The sequence below is a fragment of the Lissotriton vulgaris genome, chromosome 10 (assembly GCF_964263255.1).
Source record: "Lissotriton vulgaris chromosome 10, aLisVul1.2, whole genome shotgun sequence".
NCBI classification, from domain to species: Eukaryota; Metazoa; Chordata; class Amphibia; order Caudata; family Salamandridae; genus Lissotriton; species Lissotriton vulgaris.
Genome location: NC_141698.1, coordinates 667,428,531 through 667,453,230, shown reverse-complemented (window position 1 = coordinate 667,453,230; position 24,700 = coordinate 667,428,531). Strand labels below are relative to the sequence as shown.

Below are 24,700 nucleotides of genomic sequence, written 5' to 3'. Positions count from 1 at the left end.
CTGGGGAGGTGTAAGCAAGGGGCTTCCTACTTGTTGATCTTTACAGAACACAATAGTTTACCAGTATCACAATAGTTCTTTCCATTTAATGTGTGACTAACCTCTGATATCTTTATGTGCAGTTCTGCTCAGAAGGAAGGACCTACTTATCTACTCTGGAGGAGACTGGAATGTGGATAGAAAGAGACATCTTATCGTTTCTCCAGACTCCTGAAGGAGAAGCAGAAGTCTCAGAAACGTGCTCAGTTCCACAGCAGATCCTTAAGGTTTGTCTATCTTGAGCTTGTTTGTGGAAAGAAATTGTAAAATGTCACATTCCCCACGTTAACTGAAGGAAGACTAGAAATCCTTTTTTTTTTGTTGGCGAAATCTTGCTGCTCTGCGCCATACTTTCCAGTAAAAATATAATGTCCTATGTTAAACTAGAGTGTTGTATGTATTGGAACGTTATAAAGTACAAATCTAGCTTAGAAGGGAGAGCAGGAGAAAGACTATTTTTATATTTTTCTTTAACCACTTGGCTGCTAGGCGTTTTCCCCCCCCTGTGCTGGAAATTGCCATTTTAGTGGCACCATGACGAGCTGAGCTCGTCATCAGCACACGACACCCGTGGGTGATGACGAGCTGAGCTCGTCATCAGCATCGAAGGGGTTAAATTATTTTGATATATGAAAGCTTGCGTCTATTTTCCCTCCCTTCTCACCTAAACCCAAGAACATCCTCTGCGGCCTCCCTCAATGTTCATCCTCCGGCCCAACCCTCTTCAATGCCTACATGACCTGCTTGGCCAACATAGTCGGGAACCACTGACTCAACATCATCTCATACACCGATGACGCCCAGCTCATCCTCTAGCTATCCAAAGACCAGTCCACCGCGAAGACCAACTGCTGATTATGCTTTACCAGCATTGCCAACTGGATGCAAGATAACTGCCTCAGACTAAACGTTACAAAAGGGGGTGCTGATGGACTAAACTTTGGCAAAACTGAAGCCATGATCTTCGAAAGCACCACCTCACCATGTTACGACTCCTGGTGGCCTGTCACCCAGGAGCCCACCCCCACGGTCCAAGCCTAAAACCTCAGTATTATCCTGGGCAACAAACTCACCATGTAGAGCCAGATCAACGCAATCTCCTCTACCTGCTTCCTAACACTCCACATGCTATGCAAGATCACTAAGTAGCTCCCGGTTACCACGAGACGCACTGTCACCTAAGCCCTCGTTACCAGCCTCCAGGACTATGGCAATGCTCTGTGCACCAGAATCGCATCAAACTTCACGAAAAGACTACAAATCCTACAGAACTCTGCGGCTAGACTCATCCTGAGTCTCCCCAGAAGGACCCACATCACCTCCACCTGAGGAGCCTCCACTGGCTCCCCACACACAAAAGATGCCAATTCAAGATGCTGACCCATGCCTACAAAGCCCTTCACAACCGAGGACCAGTATACCTCAACCACCGCCTCAGCTTCCACCTTCCCTCCAGACCCCAGTGCTCGGCCTTCCTCTCACTCGCCCACACCGCTGCAAAAGTGAAGGCTGCTCCTTCTCGTACAGTGCTGCCAAATCGTGGAGCAGCCTCCCCATCCACCTCAGAACAGCACCCTCACTCCAGCAATTCAGAAGGAGGCTTAAGACCTGGCTCTTTGACTGAAACACCGAACAGCCGGACCAAGCGAATGGGATACCCTTACTTGTGATTAGTCCGCTATGCAAATCCGGATTGATTAATTTGAGACTTGGAACCCCTAATCAAAATGTATTAAAATTTGTAATAATCTGAACCTATTTAACTTAATGTAAGGATGTCTTTAATTGATAACAAATGGGATGGAGGCCAAAATAATGGAGGAATGAGCAAAGGAAGAAAGAGGGTGAAGAAATTAGGGAAGAAATCAGGAAAAAAGGAAAGAATGATGAGAAAAATAGCAAAGGGACAAATCATGCAATTATAGCATTGCACAAGCCGTAGTTCTAATCATCACCACTTGCAAATGCCCCAATCACTCTACCCCACCAGTATAGTTTTTTAACACCTGCTGCTCATTTGTAAACATGCTTTTGCTAATGTCTTGGCAAACTGTGTTTTAACCCCTATACCACAACCTACTAAATCCCTTAAATAAAATAGTTATTTATCCCCTGACCATTACAACAAATCCCCTCATGTCCACATGTAAAGCGTCTTTAAGTCGGATGGATGACATTCATTTCAACTCAATAAAGAAATTTGCTCCTTTCTCCCAACACCATAAATATTCAATTTTGCAAGAAGATGTTTGATCTAACCTGTTGACCAGTAGGAATCAAAATTTCTGGTGATCTATGATTCACAGATTTTGGGTAGTAGGTATAACTCATTGGAACAGCAGAGATTATAGCGTTGCACAGTAGGATCTATGTTTCCAAATGTACTTTACTGTTTCAAATGGTTTTGGTTAGTCTCATAAAAGTTACATGTCCAGGTGCCAGACTGGATCCGGAAGATTTTCCAACATAGCCCCTCCACACCAGTGGGGTTGTCCTGCTGTTCTGCGTCGACTCTGCTCTTCCACAGAAGTGACGACTGGTATATAGGTTCCACCCAAGTATGCTGATGTCAGTTCCTTTCTTTCCGCACCATCGTACGTGGAGCCTACTTTTTCCTCTACAGATGAGCCCTTTTTTCCCAACACAATTCTTTCCAGTGGGTAAGGGAACATGTTCCCTCTTAAAACTTCAAGGTTTAATTCTTGTAGGGACAGTCGCAAGCAAATACCAGTGATATATTTGCATGAGGTGTGCCTATAGTGTTTGTGGTTGGGCCACAACCCCAAATCCTGAGAGGAGTGTGCCCTGATGCACCCTAAGGCGATGATGAAAATGTAAACACAAGCTGTACAATGCTGAGCACCATAGGACATTTCTTTTGAAGTCAGGGACACTCACTGCGCCCAGTGTTGTTGCAGTCCAAGTCTTCGTGTAGGTTAAAACCCAAGAAGACGCACTCTCCAAATGAGAAGTCATAAGGACATGTCAAGGTGCCCTCCGGTCTTGTTCCCGACCAAAAAGCAGATTGCACAGCTGCTCGTAATGCACTAAGAATATCTGGGTCTGTTGGCAACACCACACCAGACTTAGGTGTTTATGTAGGTATGCATGTCAGGATTTCTAAAGCGTACAGCTACTCCAAGGAGTGTCCCAGCGCTATTGTAGAAGGTTAGAGAATGCAAAGGGACAGAATTAGAAAGTGAAAAGGCAAGGTAATAGTTGCTTTCTGAAAGCTTGTTTATTATTCATTTGGCGTAACTGAGCAAGCATGCTGTTCCAAGCTTGCAGGCCCTGGAGGGAGAAAGATCTTCCTCCGGTTTTTGCTTGTTTAACCATTGGATCTTTGGCAAAATGGCTGAGGAAAGAACGCAAGGTTCTTAGGGAAGAGTAGAATTGAATCCTGGAGGACAGATATGCCGGTCCAGAATGGTTTAGAGCCCTGTCCATAAGAGTCCGTATCTTACACTTGATCCTTTTTTTTAATAGGAAGCCAGTGTAGGTTCCTCAGATGAGATAAGATCAAGGCTTGCCTTGGTAATTGAAGAGCCAGATTGGCTGCGTCGTTCTGAACCATTTGTCGTTTCTGTAGCAGATATTGTGGCAATCCCGCATAAAGGACATTGGCATAGTCCTGTCTGAACACCACCAGGGCCAGAAGAACAGTGATCCTTGCAGGAAGGGAGAGAATTTTCAGGAATTTTTTGACTGTTTGCAACAGACCACAGCATGTGCCAACCCCCATATTAACTTGCGAATGAGGTGACCTCTGTTTATCAATCTTTCCACCCAGGTTTTTCACTACTTCTGCCTGGGCGTTAGGTGTAGGAACCTTGTCCATCCAATGGGCTTGTAGGTCAAACATAAAATGATGTCCAAAGCTAAGAATCTCTGTTTTATTGGGGTTATGTTTGAGTTCATTAGATTTCAACTGCCGATAAGCAGGTGGCATCATTGTTGATTGGCTCATCCTTCTTAAAAGACAAGAGTAGCCTGGAGTCATCAGCATAAGAGACTGTCTTGACATTGAAAGACTCAACTAGTGTAGCCAAATGAGTCCTGTAGATGTTAAAGATAGTTGTGGCACTCCCACTAAAACTCTGCTCCTTCTGGACAAAAAAGGTGGCAGCCAGACCTCTTGGGAATCTATCCTCAAGGAAGGATCCCAGCCATTTAGCCATGTGCCCCTGATGCAAATATCATGAAGATGATCAAGCAGTCTGGAGTGTGGGACCGTATCAAAAAGCTGCAGAGAGGTTTTACAAGACCAAGAAAGCTTTACTGCCAGCATCTGAAGTGTAATTTGATCTCTTCCAGGAGCGCGGTTTCACAGCTAAATTTGGGTCTAAACACTGATTGACTGGTGTGGACGAGCTTATTCGTTTTTAGGTAGCTGGAAAGCTGCAGAGTCGCAATCTTCTCTACAGTTTTGGAAGCTTTTGGCATCAGGGAGATGGGTTTGTATAGGTTCGAGGCATGTGGGCTGCTGAATTCATATCTGTGCATAGTCCGCCACCTAGTGTTGGGTCCGGATGATTGCACATTGTTGTCCTGGAAGAGTCTTCGAAGTATCACGAGATAGGTGGCTCCTCCCCTGGACTACAGTGCGCATGGGCATCGCCTCCATCCCCAGATTGTTTTTTTCCGCCATCGGGTTCGGATGTGTTTTCGGTTCCCTCTATCGGAACCGATATTGTTGCCGGGATTGTGGGGCTCCGCGGAGGGGGAGGAGTCAAGATGGCGGGCTGAACGCCGCCGTGTGTAGACGCTGCTTGTGTGGTTTGCTCATGGCGCTACGAACAAACAAAGGAATGAGATATTCTCAAACAAAGGCTTAACGGAGGACGTAGAACGGAGAGCGGAGTAAGGGAGGAATGAGAAGGAGGTTTGAATTACTTGCTGGCGATTTATGACTTGGCAAGCTGGTAAACTGTTACTCGCGTGAAAAGATAAGAAAAGATCGGCTGGAGACTGGTATCGGCGCTTACCGGTTGGCGGACTCGATGTTGTGGGAGTTGCTGCAATACGGCAGGAGCCTGCTTCGCTCCCAGAGCCGTGCAGCGAGCTACGCCCGCCTTACACTGCCCTCTACATTGACGATCAGCTGGGCGTTCCGAGCGGTAACTCGGAGTACACACCTGAGAGCTCTTTCAGGAACACGGCAGCAAGGACGCGCTGGGGAAAGAGAACCAGCAGAATCAGCAGAGCAGACAGAAACAGCAGAAACAGCAGTGGGGCAAGAATCGATGTCCTCACGTAAGACAAGATCCAAGAAGACCGCCTTGGCACCTAAGAAACTACTTACAGGTACTATAACTGCGGTGGCTGTAGGAATAACGGAGGTAAGCACCCTGGGGGATAAGAAAGAGACTAGCCAAATGGCTGTAAAGGTAACTGATAACCCAGGTTCGAATATCTTTGGAACTAGCAATGCTGATAAGGGTTTGTGTTCAGAAAAGATGAATGATTCCTCCATAGCTGCTAAAGGGGACGCCAAGGGTGTGCTAAAAATGGACTTCAATGTATCAGAGGTGCAGTCTTTCGGAAAGGATAAGAACAATGAAACTATGAAGGATGATAAAAATAAAAGTAAAAATAATAATAAGAACGATGAAGCATATGCCAGAAATAAAGAACAAGGTAAAATATCTGGAGTGGAACAGGCAATGATAAAAACGCAGGACAGTATCCAAGATATTGGGCTAACCACTGAGAGGTCTCAAGGTAAGAAAGGATCTGATAAAGTACCTATAGACAAGGAGACTATAAACTCTGCAACTAAAGAAATTAAGGGAACTAATGAAACAAAGCTGGTTCAGAAAAATATCGAGACTGATCTAACCAACAAATCGCCACAAATGTTACAAGATATAGGGGGAGGTGCCGAGATTCCTGATATTAATAGTACCATATGCGAGAAAGTTGATAAAAATAAGCCAAAAGATAGGGAGCAGGAAGGAGCAATTGATTTGAGTCAGGAATCTGGAACTAAGACAGGCGAAGATTCAAATGTCGAATATGAGGAACTATCAGAAGAAGAAGATGGGAACAATGAGACTTCTGAATTGTTTACTAATAAAACTAACAAAAAATTGGTACCGAAAAAAACTAAAAGAAAGGTCAAAACGAAGCAAAAACTTCTCCTCTTAAAGGTAACAGGTAAAGATATGGTGGAAAATAAAAAAAGTCGTCTAATGGATGATAGTCCGTTGAGAAGGTGGATAGAAGCTAAAGGCGGAGTAAAAAATATGGCCCTAAGACTCTCAGGGGCTAGCCCGGATGAGTCCAATGGGCAACTGAATATACATCAAGAGGACAAGTCAAGCAACAATACAAGCTTAAATGTGGACAGACCTACTGACCCCCTAACCAATGTTAATGGAAGTGCATTTCCTGTGAATCAAGAGGTCTCAGATAATACGATCTTAGTTTCTGAAGAGGAGAACAATGATTCAAATGTTGGGACATATCTAGAGACACATGCAGAGACCCCTGGAGCCTCCTTTATTTCTACTGATGCTCTAGATATCTCTACACTGCAAATTATATCAAACGGGCTTAAGAAACCAAGTATGGAACTTAATCATGAGCTGCTGGATTCAAATAGTGAAGAGATAAACGTCCCCGAGGAAACTATTGTAACTAGCTTGACAAAAACTCAGATACAATTAGATCTAAATGGTAAGAACTCTGAAAATAATACAGGAGAAGTAATGGAACTGGACTCTTCTGTTGCAGGACCAACAAGCTCACAATCAAACTCGCATGAACCAATACCTGGAGGATCTATTTTGCAAGACGGGAACTCCTCTCAACCAAGCTCTTTTCATACTTTCAATTCTATACCACCACAGGGCATATCAATGGAGGCAATTATGCAGACTTTGCTAGAGCAGAGGGCTGAGAGTCAACAACAATACCTCCAATTGAGAGAGGATAACACTAAAATTCAAGGAACTATGAGAGACATCTGCCAAAACCTAGGAGGAATCAGCAAAGAAATAGAAGACATTAAAACACGAATAGTGGAGGTGGAAGAAGACTTTAATCATGCCTCCTCAGCTATTAAACAAAACACCTCTAGATTGACCTTATTGGAAACCAAAGTGGAAGATTTGGAAAATAGGGCCCGAAGACAAAATCTAAGATTATTTGGAATACCGGAAGGTATTGAGGGGTCAGACCCGAGAGCTTTTGTGGTCAAACTTTTCCAAAGGGCCTTTGTGGATCTCGCAGATTGGGATTGGGACTCCCAACTCCAAAGGGTACACAGACTACCGTTAGTTCAAAAGAACACTAATAGCAAGTTCCCAAGACCTTTTTTGATTTATTTTGGCAATTTTCTTTTGAGACAAGCAGTTGCACTAAAAGCTAAACCAAATAATCCGGTAACTGTTGATAACTTTACTTTTTTTGTGAAGTCTGATCTAACAAAAGTAACTATGGATAAACGGTGGGAGCTCCGGAAACTAATCGATGCCTTCAAAAATATAGGATGCCTGGCCTATTTACAAGAACCTGCCCGCCTTAAAGTTATCCGGGATGGACAAGTGGCTTTTTTCACTGATCCTCTAACCGCGGAACAATGCTTGGAAAAATTCTCATGTGATAATGAAGAAAGAAAGCAGAAAGAAAAAGAGAACTAGTGCTATACCTGTTTTGCTCTTTTCCTTTTGTGTCCTTTTTGCTATTTTCTAATTTCTAATTCAGGCAGGTTAGATTCAGGCATATGTATGTACAATTTCTTCTTTGGTTTTTTTTTTTTTTTTTTCTTCTTCTCTTTTTACCTTCTTTTTCCCCTCTAATATAGACTGGTATTTTGTGATACTCCGAAATGTGAACTGAATATAGTCACTAAAGGTACTTAAAGTACGATTCAATTTAGGTTTGAGCAACCACTCATGCATGCTTCTTCACAGAGCTGCCACTCCAGCGGCAGCTATGCTAGAGGGGAGCTCCCCCCCTAGAAACAGAGAGCAGCAAGGGAGGGGGTGGGGTTGCCACAAGGGCAAGGGTGGCAACGGAAGTCAGGGGTGGGGGGTGGTGATCAAAAGGAAAAATGTGTTTGCAAGTTTTGACGTTTTATTTTGGCTTAGAGAAGGTGACAATGGAATATTAAGGACGCTTAATACAAAGAGGAATAGGATTTTACTATATTTGAATTTAATAATTAATAAATGCTTAAGCTAAGAATTTTTTGTTGGAATGTAGATGGCCTAAACAATAAGAGTAAAAGGAACCTAGTAAAAGAAGAGATAAAAATGTATAATCCGAACATAGTGCTGTTGTCAGAAACTCATATAAAATACCAGGATAAAAAATGGCTTACACAATTAGGTTATGAATTGGTTATCTGTACCTCGTTGAATGAGACCATTAGGGGGGTTGCTATTTTGAAACAAAGAACACTGCAACTAGATACAATAAAGACTGCGACTGATAATAGAGGCAGATGGGCAATAGCACAGATTCAAGGGGCTGAAGCTAAATTAGTATTCTGTGTGGTTTATGGCCCAAATATTGATAAACCTAAGATTTATGAAGATCTAAGCATAGAATTACTAGAATGGGAAGGGGAAACTATTATTGCCGGTGATTTTAACTGTGTGATGAATTATAAAATGGATTCTACGGGGCCAAGGAATTTTAAAAGAATGCACAAAGTTAGAATGGCGATTCTAGAATTGGCTAGATTAAACAACATTAGAGACATATGGCGGTCTAAACACCCAAAGACGCCAGGTTATACCTATTACTCTGCCCCGCACAGATCATGCTCTAGGATCGACATGATCTGGGCTTCAGAAAATATTTTGGAAAAGTGCACGATTGAAATTTGCCCCAAAGTAACATCGGATCACAATCCTCTCCTTATGGAAATCAACATTGACAATCAGAAAGCAAAAGCAAGAAAATTTACTTTTCCTAGACACTTATTGAGTGACCAATCATTCATCGCATCGATCAAAAATCATATACAAGAGTTTATTAAGCTAAATATTAATACAGCGAGTATTAATACTGTATGGGACACTTGCAAGTGTAGTATCAGAGGCTGTGTCCAACAGTATATATACAGGCTCAATACAGAAAATCGCAATCAGAATAAGGATATGACTTCTAAACTATTAAATTTGGAATCACAATTGGCGGATGCAACACTCCAATCAAAAAACAATATTGATCAAATTAGAACACAACTAGCAGGGATACAAGCTGGACTCAGGAAAAAGCTAAGGGAAAGATATGCGGTTGGACTACATAAATATAAATTAGATCAATATGAAGGGGGCGATCGTATCGGAAAAATATTAGCTTATAAAACAGCGGACAGGAAAGCGAAAACTAGAATAAAGGAAATAATGGGGTCAGATCTTGTACTATATGGGCAGGAGGATCAAATTTTAACTCAATTTGTTAAATTCTACCAGCACTTATATACCCCAGAGGAGCTATCGAGCCAAATAAATATTGAAAAATATCTAGATCAACATTTAAACTCAACACAAGAACTTAAACAAGAAACGATTCAACATCTAAACTCAAATATTTCTATGGAAGAGATTAAAATAGCTATTGATCACTTACCTTTAGGTAAGGCAGTTGGGGAAGACTGCATACCAGGGGAGATGTACAAACTTTGTTATCAAGAGTTGGCTCCTTTATTACAAACAGTCATTAACTCTATTATTGTTTCTAAACAAGCCCCTTCCTCATGGAAACTGGCAAAAATCATATTCTTTTTGAAAAAGGGGAAGCCGGAAAAAGAGTGTGGATCGTATCGGCCCATTTCTCTATTAAATTCGGATGTGAAAATCTTTGCTAAAATCTTAGCTAATCGACTAGCGCCCCATATGCCAGATATGGTTAATTCCCAACAGCATGGCTTTGTGATAGGTAGAGACACCACCATGCATGTTAATACTTCTATAACAGTTCTGGATGTAGCTGAAACCACTAACACCCCACTCGGTATGATAATGTTAGACGCGGAAAAGGCATTTGACCGAGTGGGGTGGGATTATTTATGGACAGTATTAAGAAAAATGGGTATAAAAGGTTCATACTTAGACTGGGTTATGTCAATATATGATGAACCACGGGCGGTGGTTAGTTATGGAGGCATGGATTCCAATAACTTTAAGATTTCTAGAGGTACTAGGCAGGGATGCCCCCTTTCACCAATATTATTTGCTTTATCTTTAGAACCTTTTTTAAATGCTCTAAATACCCAAACAAATATAGTACCTGCTCAACATGGGGATACAACCCTTAAATTAACAGCTTTTGCGGATGACATCGCAATTTATACACCGGATGTGAGCAAAGCTATGCCAGCAATTATAGAGGAAGCGCACAAGTTCGGGGAAATCTCAGGATATAAGTTAAATATCAACAAAACCCAAATCATACTTAATTATACACCGGCCGCATGTATCTATAAGACCAGCAAAGAAGCAGTATATTTAGGTATAAAACTTATGGCTAAAGTGGAGAAGATTGTTGAAATAAATTATGGGGCATTTCTCAAAGAGACAGCTGCAAGTTTCAAAAAATGGCACAAGATACCTCTGAGTCTACTAGGGAGAATTAACCTGATCAAAATGAAAATCTTACCTAAGCTACTCTACTTGTGTAGAGCTATACCGCTACTGCCAAATAAACTGTTTTTTAAGAAATTAGATGGGATTTGTAGCAGTTTTATTTGGGGATACAAAAAGGCACGGAGGGCCATTAAATATCTGACATTACCTATCTTTAAAGGGGGACTTACTTTACCGGATTTTAATTTGTATTTTTTGGCTTCTTTCTTTTTGCGCATTAGGAGTCTATTAAAGAATTCTCCTCCCTTATTTTTTTACCAATATATGCTGGGAACAGATGCCAACCAATTTCTACTACGGGTTCACGACCCTAATTACTTCAAAAGAGTAAAATTTAAGACGGCTAAGCATGCTATCAGAATTTGGGATAAAATCTTGCACATTAGCAACTCCATATTTTACAATGCTGAGCTTAGACTATGGAATAACCCGGGCCTGCCTGGTATCTTTTCGGATGGTGTGGGAAATCGCTGGATGAGATTAGGTATAAGCACGCTAGGAGACTTGTACGATATTAATGGCTTGATGGATTTTGGTAACTTAAAAACTACATATGGGCTTACGGACGACATGTTTTTTAAATATAGACAGATTAGAGATTTTTTTTGGAACAAATTAAAGATAACGGAAGTTGGCCAATCTGAAATTCTTGAAGGTATTTATTCAGGAAAAACTAAATCATTGATTAAATGGGGATATCAATGGCTCATTAAGGTGAAGGAGGAAAACACATCCCAAATTGCAGCTAAATGGTCTCGTAGACTAAACCAAAACATTAATTCAGCTCACATTAGTAATGCCCTATCTCATTTAAATGATATAGTTCATTCTTCCAACTTGAAAATGCAACTATATAGGACTGTTACGGAGTTATACTATACGCCACAAAGGATATCTAGTTGGTCACAAGGTAACTCCTTGACAGATAAATCCAAGTGTGTTAAATGCGATACTGCGGCTGCTGGAATTGAACATATGCTCTTTTTCTGTCCGGCACTCTCAAATTTTTGGAATCACATATCTAATTATCTTCAATCTTATCAAATTAGCTCAATGGATTTCACGGCACAATGGGTTCTGTTAGATATTCAAGACATGAATTGCCCCAACAAAGATCTTTTAACGATTTTGATAGCATGCGCTAGATTAATCATAGCCAGGGTTTGGATTTCTAAAGAACCCCCCTTGGTTGCTGACTGGTTAGCATTGGTATATGAAATTAGAACAATGGAGCTCTCCCTAGCAAAACTTAGAGGCCCTAAAGCTCTTTTGAAAAAAGAAAAGCTATGGAAGGGATTTTTCGTGGGTTAAAAGCTACGATTAGTCTAATACCGATAATTTTTTTTCTCCCTTACTGCTTTTCCTCTTTCCTTCTTTAGAAGTAATGTGAAGTTTTGTTTTAAGAAATACTGTTTTATGTTTGTATTCCTCCATGATCTGTTTTGAATGAATTTATAATTGTATGTTAATTATGATACTGATCTACTATGAACTTTGTCACTACTTGCAAACAATAAAAACGCTTAAAACAAAAAAAAAAGGAACCGATAGTTGTTCTACTTTTACTCGAGACCAAAAGGTCTTTAGGCTGGGCGTCGGTATAGTTGCGTTCGGGTTTCTTACTGACTCAGCTCCGATCTACTACTGCCCCTCCATGTGCTTTCGACGCGGACGGGCCTACACTACACACTTTGTTATGGAGCGGACGCCATTCAAGAAGTGTCCGCTGTGTCACTCTAAATATTCGCACCTTGACGTGCACCCCGTGTGCAATACATGCTTGTCACCGGATCACCGTGAGGACACTTGCATGGCGTGTTCGAAATTTAGGAGTAAGAAAACTTTAAAGATTCGCCGGGCTAATCGGCTCCAGGCTCAATTGTCGGCTTCGGCACCCCCACCTGATGACATCTTCCAAGAATCGGTTGAGGAAGAAGAAGACGTACAAGAATCGGACTCTGGCCCCGCGTCCGAAGAAGAGACCGGCGACGCGGGTGATGAGGCCTATGACGAAGTCTCCGACGAGGTAGGGGACGACGACCGGGCTTGTCCCGCAATGGGTGATAGCTCGGACGAAGAGCATCCCCAACAAGACTCTGGGGTTACTCCCCGTTATACGGCCCAGGTCGAGGGATCGCCTTCGGGCCTTACCCAAGATCTACCAACCAGTCCTACGTCCCCGCCTCCGGGCCCGGTCACGGACATTTCTAACAAGAAAACGAAAGTGAAGCCAACTGGTCTCGCACCCTCGGATGCGAAACCGAAACCGAAAGTGGCGCTGGTGAAAAAGGTTCTGGAGGCGTCAACTTCCACGAAACCCAAAATGGCCGACTTGAAGAGCCACGCCAAAATGGCTGACCAGAAGAGCCGCGCCAAAATGGCCGACCCGAAGCCCTCTGTGTCGGCGCCGAAGGTGAAGGCATCCGACGCGGCGGCGTCGGCACCGAAAGGGGTCGCGGACCCGAAGACGGCTTCGAAGAAGCGTCACGCCGACAGTGCGCCAGGCCATGGGGCGTCGGCGCCGAAGAAGAGGCTTACCGTCGAACAGGCTCTCGAAGACGAGGAGTCGCTCGAGTCGGTACAGCCCTCGGCGTCCCTTACAAAGAAGGTGGGAGAATCCTTACGGCGGATCCAACAGTCTGTGGTTCCCAGCCAGGACCCTGTAGTGCCTAGGCCTACGCCGAAGCCTGCCAAGGAACAAACGCCCATTCGTTTTACCCTTCCTCCCAAGTCGGCGCCGAAGGCCTTCGCGCCTAAGCAGAGCGGACACTCTCGGGAAATGTTGACGCCGAAGGCTGCCTTGGTGGTGTCGAAGCTTCGGCTCCAGCCGCTCGCGGTGGAGGAACGTCGTGAGGTGCACATCGACGCCAACACCGGAAAATTATCGCTCCTGAAACGGAAGATTACATCGGAGCCGGCCTTGGAACCTTTTAGGATTCCACTCAAAAGCAAGAAGTACTCTGCAGACTCTTCGGCTCTGATGGAAACACTGTCTCCACAAGCCCTGGAACACTCGCCGGCCCATTCCCCCGTGCCTGATGTCGACGAGGAAGAGGCCGAGTACACCTATCCTGCGTACTCGGATCCGGACGAGGAGCAGGTGCCCTGGACAGCAGGAGGCGACACACACGACCCGCAGTCGGGGCAGGACACTCAACTTTTCGCCGCGAAGACGTCCCCGACAGAGGACTCGGCGGCATTCAATGCATTAATAGAGAGAGCTGCGGCGAACCATGACGTCGAGCTGCACTCAGACCCAGTGGATGCAGACTTTTTGGTCGACACCTTCTCGGTAGCCGAAAAACAGGTCAAGACACTACCAATGCTTAAAGGGATACTGAAGCATGCACAGGAGGTATTCAAGGAGCCCACCCGGGCGCGGGTGGTCAATCCTCGCATCGACAGGAAGTATAAAGCGGCGCCCACGGATCCCACTTATATTAAGGGACACTTACCATTGGACTCCCTGGTGGTTTCCAACGCTCGAAAGAGGGCTAATTCGCAAACAACTGGTGACGCTCCTCCCCCTGACAAAGAGTCAAAAATCTTTGAGGCATCAGGCAAGCGCATTGCTGCACAGGCAGCAAACATCTGGAGGATCTCTAACACTCAAGCCCTGCTCGCACGTTATGATAGGGCCCATTATGACACATTAGATGCCATCCTACAACACTTGCCTGACCAATATAAGGAGGCGGGGGAGATGCTCATTCAGGAGGGTAAACTTATTACAAATGCATCCATCAAATGTGCCCTGGATGTGGCGGACACTGCCTCCAGGGCTATCAACACAAGTGTTTTACTTAGACGTCATGCCTGGCTCCGAATTTCAGGGTTCAAACCTGACATACAGACCACAATATTGGGGCAAACAGTAAATCCTGACCATCTGTTCGGCCCTGAGGTGGATGCCTCCCTAGAAAAAATGAAAAAGGATACTGAAACTGCCAAATCTATGGGAGCTTTGCAAAGCCAGCAGTTTCGGGGTGGTTCTTTTCGCCGCTCCAATTCAAGAGGCACCTCAAGGGGACAGGCATCCCAATCCACACAATACTACAAGGGTAACACCCAGTCCTCGTATAACAACAACAAGGGCAGGGGTGGCTACAGAGGCAACAATATCAAAGGCAGGGGACGTGGAAACAATGCATCCAGGTCCACCACCGCCAACAAGCAGTGACGTCTTGTCACTTCCCCCCGATCACACGTCACCTGTCGGGGGGAGACTCCAGCAGTTCCTGCCGGCGTGGAGATCCATCACCACGGACAGGTGGGTCAGGTCTCTTATCCAGTACGGTTACTGTCTAGAACTCACGTCCATTCCACCGGACATACAACCAAGAAGCCGTGCTATGTCCAACGAGCACTTGACCTTGTTGCAGCAAGAAGTTCTGGTCATGCTGCAAAAAGGGGCAATAGAGCTCGTTCCATTGGGAGAACGGGGAACGGGGGTTTACTCCCTGTATTTTCTGATCCCCAAAAAGGACGGATCACTCAGGCCGATCCTGGACCTCAGGCCCCTGAACCTGTACATCAACTCGGAGCACTTCCATATGCTCACGTTGCAGCAGGTGCTTCCCCTGCTTCAGCAGGGAGACTTCCTAGCAACGCTGGATCTGAAGGATGCCTATTTTCATATTCCCCTGCATCCTTCCCACAGAAGGTATCTCAGATTCAAGATCTTAGACCAGCATTACCAGTTCAGGGTCCTGCCGTTCGGGGTCACCACGGCACCAAGAGTGTTTACAAAATGCCTAGCGACTGTGGCGGCGCATCTCCGCCGCCAGCACATCCATGTTTTTCCATACCTAGACGATTGGCTTATTCAGGCAAAAACGGAGCAGCAGTGCGTAGACCACGTGTCACGTACCATTCACCTCCTGCACGATCTGGGATTCTCTCTGAACTACCCAAAGTCCCATCTCCAGCCCGCCCACGTGCGACAGTATCTGGGCGCTACAATCAACACTCTGGCAGCCACTGCGCAGCCGAATTCAGCGAGAATCGCCAGTATCCAGGCGCTGATCCAACGATTCAGACCCCAGCACTCGCTTCCAGCGAGAGTGTTCATGCAGTTGATAGGCATGATGGCCTCCTGCATCTCCATTGTCCCGCACGCGAGACTACATATGCGTCCGCTTCAGGAGTGCCTTGCACGTCAGTGGACTCAGGCTCATGGGCAACTGACAGACCTAGTGTTGGTGAGCGGTCGGGCATACAACTCTCTGCATTGGTGGAGTCCACAAAACCTTTGCAAGGGCCGACCATTCCAAGAGCCTGTCCCACATATCATCCTAACGACGGACGCCTCTCTCCAGGGATGGGGAGCGCATGTACTCCACTACACTGTGCAGGGACTATGGACACTTCAGCAAAGGAAGATGCGCATCAATGTGTTGGAACTGATGGCAATCTTCATGGCCTTAAAGGCGTTCAAAGTACATCTGTGCAACAAGGTCGTGTTGATCCGGACGGACAACATGACGGCCATGTACTATATCCAGAAGCAGGGAGGTACACACTCTCCACAGCTGTCTCATCTGGCTCAGAGCATGTGGAAGTGGGCCATTCAGAGGAACATCTTCCTCATGGCAGAGCATCTCCCGGGCAAGGACAATCAGATGGCGGATCTGCTCAGCAGGCACAGCCATCAGATGCACGAGTGGGAGATACATCCATCAGTACTCCAACCGTACTTCCAAAGGTGGGGTCATCCAGAGATAGACCTGTTCGCCACAGAGGAGAACGCAAAATGCCAAAGCTTCGCCGCCAGATTCCCACACCCCCAATCACAGGGCAATGCGATGTGGATGAACTGGTCAGGCAGATTTGCGTACGCTTTTCCCCCAGCACCTCTAATACCGCTGGTGGCACGCAAGCTCAGGCAACACTCGATGACGCTCATCCTGGTTGCTCCAACGTGGGCTCGCCAACCATGGTACACCACGTTTCTGGAACTCTCCGTGGTACCGCATCAGAGGCTTCATCTCACTCCCAGCCTTCTGACGCAGAGCCATGGCGACATTCAGCATCCAGATTCGCAACAGCTCAACCTGGCGATCTGGCTCCTGAAGTCCTAGAGTTTGGCTACCTCAATCTTCCTCCCGATTGCATGGACATCATTCGGGAGGCAAGAAAGCCCACTACTAGAGCTTGTTATGCAGCTAAATGGAAGAGGTTTGTCATCTACTGTGTGAACCACAGCATTGACCCGCTAGATGCTTCCATTCAGAACATCATATGTTATCTCTTTCACCTGTATCGATGTAATCTAGCGTACTCTTCCATCCGCATTCACCTGTCTGCCATGGCAGCATACCTCCAGAATAGGCAGCACCTGTCACTCTTTAAGGTCCCTGCTATCAAGGCCTTTCTGGAAGGACTCAAAAGGGTCATTCCACCAAGGACCCCACCAGCTCCAGAATGGAACCTCAATGTGGTTCTTACAAGGCTGATGGGTCCTCCCTTTGAGCCACTGCACTCTTGTGAGCTCCAGTTTTTGACTTGGAAGGTTGCGTTCTTGGTGGCAATTACATCGCTGCGGAGGGTGAGCGAGCTGCAGGCGCTCACCATCCAAGAACCTTTCTTCCAAATACATGCTAACAGGGTGGTGCTCCGCACTAACCCAAAATTCTTACCCAAAGTAGTCTCACAGTTCCACATGAACCAAACAATTGAATTGCCAGTGTTTTTCCAAAACCCAGAGACGCTGGCAGAGCGTATGCTCCACACTCTTGATGTGAAAAGGGCCTTGATGTACTATGTGGACAGGACAAAAGATTTCCGCAAAACCAAACAACTCTTTGTCGCTTTTGCCACACAACACAAGGGAAATGCAATCTCCAAAGCGGGGATTGCTAGATGGATAGTAAAGTGCATTCAGATCTGTTATGCTAAAGCTAAGCGCACTCTCACTATCCCACCAAGGGCCCACTCCACTAGGAAGTTGGGGGCCTCTATGGCCTTCCTAGGTAACATTCCCTTAGAAGACATCTGTAGAGCAGCCACATGGTCTACCACACATACCTTCACTAAGCACTACTGTGTAGACGTGCATTCCAGACAGCAGGCAGCTGTTGGTCAGGCTGTTCTAAAAACGCTTTTTCAAACTGCTGCAGCTGGCACGGGCGGCCGCCGTTAATGGAGGGACTGCTATGTATTCTATGCACAGATATGAATTCAGCAGCCCACATGCCTCGAACTGCAAATGCTACTTACCAGTATGCATCTGTTCTTGGCATGTAGGGCTGCTGACATTCATATCGCCCACCCTCCTCCCCGGCGCCTGTAGCAGCTGCAGTATTTATTCATATACACATATGCTCATAGCATGGTCATCACTCACTTTCTTCACTCCATCTCTGCCAATGGCTAAAAACAATCTGGGGATGGAGGCGATGCCCATGCGCACTGTAGTCCAGGGGAGGAGCCACCTATCTCGTGATACTTCGAAGACTCTTCCAGGACAACAATGTGCAATCATCCGGACCCAACACTAGGTGGCGGACTATGCACAGATATGAATGTCAGCAGCCCTACATGCCAAGAACAGATGCATACTGGTAAGTAGCATTTGCATTACTTAGACTCTTCGTGTCTGCGTTATTTTTGAAGGGGCAGAATTTTTGACTGTTTTCAGGTAGAGGGCACAATCCCAGATTCCAAAGATCTAATAATTAGGGGGTTCAATACCACATTGATTGCATCGACTCCCTTCACAAAGACAGCTGGGGGACAGGGATCAAAGGGGGAGCCTGATAGATTTCGGATGGCAAGTCTTGAATCCTCTATCGGAATTGGAACTAAGGAGGATATTTTGCAGATGATGGCATCAGTAGAGGGCCAGCGGTTGTCTATTAGATTCATTGTGGTTAATCTGCTTTGAAAGTCTGAGATTTTCTTAAAGAAGAGTGCTAGACAGCGTCATAGACCACCCCAAAGCAAGCATCACTGTCTTTTCTTGATTTTTCAAGTCAGCAGGGGTAACTAATATCCTGCTACCCAATCTCTCTCGCAGCAGCCTCCAAATTGCTTTATTTTGCCCTTAGCAGGACACAACCTTTCCATGGGGAACTGGATCAATCAATTTCTCCAAGGATGTCAATCCATAACTTCCAACGGGTGAGACCTGCTGATAGTCCAAAGGGTCTATGCCATGCTATTCCTTTCGCCCTGTTGGATCTTCCACCTACACCAGAGCTTCTTTGAAGGACCATTTGTCCATTTTGCTGCAGGAAGTTTATGCTTTTTTGGAGAAAGGAGCCAAGGAGTTGATCTTGGCCTTGGAGATCCGGCAATGTCTTCCTACAGAAGGACAGATTTTGGATGCTCACGCTGACCCTAGGTTGTGTCGGCTGTAGATCCAGGAGACTGGATGGTGGCGTTGGACCTGCTGTATGCCTATTTCTATATCCCCGTCCTGCAGACCCACAGATGCTTCCTGCAGTTCAAGGTGAAGCATGCAAATTTAAAATTTGCTGTGCTCCTGTTTGGTGCACCAGTGCCCCTCCGGTTTTAAGAGAGTAATGGCGTTGGTCGCACCATACCTTTGAAGGTTAGGGCTACCAATCTTGCACTACCTTGACGACTGACTGTTTAGGGCAAGCTCGCCAGTCAGTTATGGGTCACTCCCAGACAAGGGCGATACTCCTTATATCGTTGGGGTACACATCAGTGTTCCAAAGTTACACCTGACTCCTTTACAGAGGCTCTCTTTCATTGGAGACATCCTGGATATTGTGCTTTTTTTTGGGTGCTTTTTCGATCCCTTCCTCCGCAACAACCAGTGCAGGACGTTCGGGCTATGACCCTGATAGTACAGACTCAGTCTTGTCTCTCATGGGTGGGTCTGAGGGATCGAGTCCTGTTGGCATCCTGCATTCTTATCTTTGACCATGCCGGGTGGCATATGCATGCTCTACAGTGAGATCTGAATTCTCAGTAGACCCAGCACAAAGAAAACCTGACAGACTCCATCCACGTTTCGGAAGAGACTGCAAAAGATCTGCAGTGGTAGCTGCTTGACTGCTGTTGGTCCAACAGCAGAACCCTCTCCCTCCATCAACGCAGAACTGACAGTGGTGACAGATGTGTCACTGCTGGGTCATGGAGGTCATTTGGCAGAGGTGGAGTTTAGAGATCTCTGGTCTGCAGTGGAGACCTGCCTCTATAGTAGTCTAATGCATTTGTTTCCATTAACTTGATGTTAAAAGCCTTCAGATCTTCACGGTCAGCACCACTGTGGCGTTGCAACAAGCAGAGTGGGGTGGGGACCTGGGCTTTGTGCCAGGATCCTGCACCTTTAAATCTGTCGGAACAAACCCAGCTTCTCCCTTACCTTGCACCACTTGGCGGGATCTTTAAACATTAGGCAGACAAACTCAGCTGACGATGCCTAACAGATCATGAATAGCTGCTATACCGGGAACTGGTGCTGTTACTTTAGCAATGGAGAAAGCCTTGGCTCAATCTCTTTGCCTCCACCGAGAATGTAGATTGTGAACACTTTTGCATGTTGGATTTACCAAGAAAGCTGCCTCTTGCTGATGCATTCCACCTAGAGTGGATCACAGGACTCCTATATACTGTCTCTTTGCTCACTTTCCTGCTGAGTTCTGAAGAAAATCAGGAACAACTGGGCCCAAGTCCTCCTAGCGACTCTGGATTGGGACTGAAGAGTGGTACCCAGAATATCTGGGCATTGGCATATGTTCTGTGACCAGCATGCTGCTTAGGGGGAGGATCTTCTGTTGCAGCTGCAAGGTTGGGTCTTTCACCCCGGTATGCACAATCTGCACCTCAATGGGTAGAGATTGAGCTTTGGCATTCACTCTATCTACTGAAGTAGTGTCATCGTGGAGGCCAGGTGTCCTTCACCAAAATCAGTTTATGCCGGAAGCTGGCACAAGTTTGTGACTTGTTATGGCACCTATAACCTGAACCTATTGCAAGCTAATCTATAGGATGTGTTACTGTTTGTTCTGTCTTTGGTCCAGCACAGAGTGACAGTGTTCAGGGTTAACGGTTATTTGGCGTCCCTTTCGGCCTTTTGCATGCACTGCACCAACCATTCTTGTTCAAATTGCCTGTTGTGATGGTTTTCTCAACGGTGGTCATATATTTTCTCCTAAACCTTTTGCGATGCCACAATGGGATCCTAATTTGGTCCCTTGCTTACTTATGTGTACTCCTTTTGAACCAATGCGCAGCTGTTCCCTACTTCTCCTGATCCTGAAGACGGTCTTTCTCATTGTGATCACCTCAGCTTATCATATTAGTGAACTTTAAACTCTTGTCAGTCCAGCCGCTATACATTACCTTAATTCCTGACAAAGTGGTGCTGAGGGCTAGAGCAGGCTTTCTACTGAAAGTTAGAACTTCTTTTTATCATGAGCAGTCCATCACTCTTTAACGTCTTTTGCCCCACCTCACCTCCCTCAAGAGTAAAATTGACTATATCATTTGGACCCCAAAAGAATGCTCAGCTTTTACATCAATCACACCACAGACCATTGGGTGGACAATAAGCTCTTTGTCGGGGGTCATGTGCTGCAAAGAAATGCAATGCAGTGCAAAAACGTGTTTAGTCAAGATTGATAGTCCTTTGCATTAAGATCTGTTAGGCAGTAACCAAGAAGCAGCTTTCAGAAGGGTTGAGGGTCCATTACATTATAGCCAAGGCTGATACAACTGCTTTGTCACACAGAGTGCTTGTTTGACTGCAGTGGGGCATCAATACACACATTCACAAAGCATTACTGCCTTGGCAGCCACGTCTGAAGGGAAGGGCATTTTGACCTTACATTCATGCAGGACTTTATGGTCTGACTCCTTCCATTGTCCCGCTAGTGGGGGAAGTACTGATTTGGCATATTCTAAAGATGAGGAGTATGTGATTGGAAGTATTCAACAGAAGAGCAAGTTACCTACCTTCAGTAATGCTCTTTCTGGTGAATACTCCATCTCCCTGCCATCCTGCATCCCAGTTTTGTGGAATGGACTCTTTTCCATCTAAAAAGATCTCAAAATGATGATCTGCACACTGACACGGACAATTCGTTTTTGGACTCGGCGTATGATGGCTCTGAAGGGATCCAGAGAGAAACTGTTGTAAGAGCATTTGGGTGGCCCTATCTCCAGGCTCCACTTCACTTCTGTGGCCAAGCTGAGTCGATGCGGAGACGAACTATGTGACTTACTGGCGCTTGGGGCTTTGCTGACAATTGTTCCGAATCCAGTCTGGCACCTGGGGGATATTCTAAAGGTAAAGAATCTGCACTTAGATATAGAGTATCTACCAGAGAGTGTTACCTTATGTAAGTAACTTTTTTACTTGTATTTAGTGTCTTTGTGCCTTGACAAATGCAGATCTAAACTGTCATTTCTATTTACAGGCATATCTTATGGTATCTAAGGATGTTTTAATGGTTGGCCTTGGCGATACTGAATTTCAAGCACAAATTTTAGACATCATACTTGGGATAACGAGTACAGGTATGAGCACATTTTATGCTCTGATGGCAGTTCAGTATTACAAATATATTTGATTCTTCAATTTGTATTGATAGTTGCAGTCTTGTAGGAATATTAAACCGATGGTGCAGCTAAATTGTATTTAACTCGTACATCTTTCTTTTCATCGAATATGGTTTGAATTGGCCTAAGTTTCAGGTTGAACTCTGTAATCATTAAAATACCCTGTAGTGATGCCAAAGGTAGCTCGGAGGAATCCATAGTGTTTATGGTATGACAAATAGCAACAGCATCAAAGCTGCAGCAGGTGCCAAATGCCTGAGATGTAAAAACTTTGTTTTTGCTGCCACATGTTTTTTTCCCCATTTATATTTGCTATATGAATTTGTTTTTCCTGTCCATCCCACAGTGATTCAGACTTTTACCTCATACGTATGTTCAAAGTTACTGAACTCTCAACCAAATTATCATTACATGGATCATTTTTGGCAGTATGTAGGTTTACCCGTATATAGGCTTAGTTTGCATGCCTGTACCTGAGGGGGTTCTTGATTCGAAACTTCACCAACCTGTTAATAGGTTGTTCTCAAAGCCAGCGTTCAGTGGCCACTTTCGTGTGCAGTCACTGCAGACGCTCTTGGTAAATGCAATCTCGGAAAATAAACCAAAGTAGGTTCCAACCAAAAAGTCGTACTCACACTTTCAGTTTGCACTTTGACACTGGTAGTGAGTGGCAAGAGAAGTTGAGTCAGCTGCAGCCCCGCTCTGGATCCTGCCATGTGATGGAATAGGATGAAGCACAAAAATCTTCAAGTGCATTTCCTGTAGTTGAGAACATTTCCCTCCTATTTACACTATTTATTATTATTAATATATTGCTGATCATTTTCCTATAACATTCCAATCTTTAAATGTTATAGTGGTGTAAATGAGCACCAGAGGATCATTGTTTTTCTTTGGATTCCAGATCATTCCAGGTTAGATAGAATATACTGGTGGTTCCCTTGGTTATTTCCACTAAACTATTGTATCAGTTTTGACATTCTGGTGTAGCACAGCAATTTTATTTACATCCAGAAAACAAAGCAACTTTTCGTAGTGAAGTGGGTGAATTTCCAGTGCTTTTGATTCTGTGTCTACATTTGCAAAATTACTTTATTTGTTACTTTAAAGTACATTTCTACCCCCACTGGCCTCTTGGCATTGCAAATGAAATTACCAAGCAAGTCCGAATGAGCCGTCCAGACCACACTGTGATCTCCTGTGTATAGAAACCCCATCCCAGCTTGGACAAGCAGTGGGGTCTACCTATACTACCTTTCTTGTGTCGACTACAAAAGGGGTGCAGCATGGATCTCTCGGAACCTACCTCCAGAAAGCAGTTTGTGGCATCCTCGACTCTTGAAGTACTCAGGGTGTCATGGTGTATATATGGTGCTCTATGGCTATAAAATCTTAGCATTGTCATTTTTATTGTGCCAAGATGTGCATGAGAAAATGGAACATCTTTAAAACAACTGGAGTAGATGCAGGTGACAACCACTTCATGTGGGACATGGACAGCAGCCAGAGACAATTTTGGTTGATGTTTGATGGCAGTGATTTCTCCTCTGAACCTTGTTTTCAGATTTTAGACTGGATTCAGCAAATTCTTAAGTAGTTATGATCCAGTGGTACCAGGTGTTTCTGTGCACCAATAACTGCTGTCATATGAGCTATAACAGTCTGGTTAGAGGCATGGCAAAGGGCACTGATGATATAAAAAAAATTATTCTGTCTCAAATGCGGACTCGAGACGTTGACAGTTGTCTTTATAGCTTTTTAGTTACTCATTGTTTCGCATTTTTAATGCCATATCAGTGGTCTTCCCTCTTGCACCAGCAAGTTGTCAGGATTTTAGTCACAGGTCTTCAACTGGATAATGAGAGGGGTTTAGGTAACACACTGGAGGTAGCGCGCCCTTAAGTTTCTCATATGCATTCCTAGGGTGTCAATCTTTAAGGTCACACCCAAGCTCCAACCTAAATTCTAAGTTAAGGTTATCCTCCAAGCCATTTCAAAGTACCACAGATTTTTCACAATTGCTGTAAGGAGCAAAAACATTCCTTCCCACCGTCAGCAAGGCAGTAAGTGTGGAAAGAGAAACAGCAGGCAGCCCTCTGGCTCTTCTTCAATCTTCTTCCTTACGGCATAAAATACATAACCAGGTAGTACTTCTCTTGGATCATCTGTTGAACTAATTCTGGCATTCTAACAGGCCAAATCAATACAATTGCCAGCATTTCTAGATCCAGATATGTTAAAAACACCCACCTCTTCTTGCTTTGTAAATGCAAGAGACTTAGAACAGTTCCAGCTCATCGGATCTTAAGGAATCTGGTGTGTGTATAGGGTTTCAATCTTGTACTGGAGGTACAGAGGACCTCTATGAGTAAAGGCTCTAAGGGCCATTTTCATGTTCTTTAATTAACAGAGGCCTAGACCCCCTAGTGCACTATCTGGAGCTACTGTGACTTCCAGACTGACCGTGGGCTTCTACTGACATTAGCTCCTTCTCTGACCTGTCTAAATGTCTCTCCCTCTTGTTA

The 24,700-nt window shown here is 44.9% G+C and overlaps 1 protein-coding gene across 1 annotated transcript in view; it reads left to right on the top strand.

Moving 5' to 3' along the window:
* NCAPG2 (non-SMC condensin II complex subunit G2) overlaps positions 1 to 24,700 on the top strand; it is a 431,039-nt gene that overhangs the window by 268,404 nt on the left and 137,935 nt on the right. The window contains exons 21-22 of the mRNA XM_086941500.1: positions 123 to 266; positions 22,034 to 22,133. Coding sequence (XP_086797626.1) covers positions 123 to 266; positions 22,034 to 22,133 — 244 coding nt within the window. The remainder of the gene's footprint in view (positions 1 to 122; positions 267 to 22,033; positions 22,134 to 24,700) is intronic.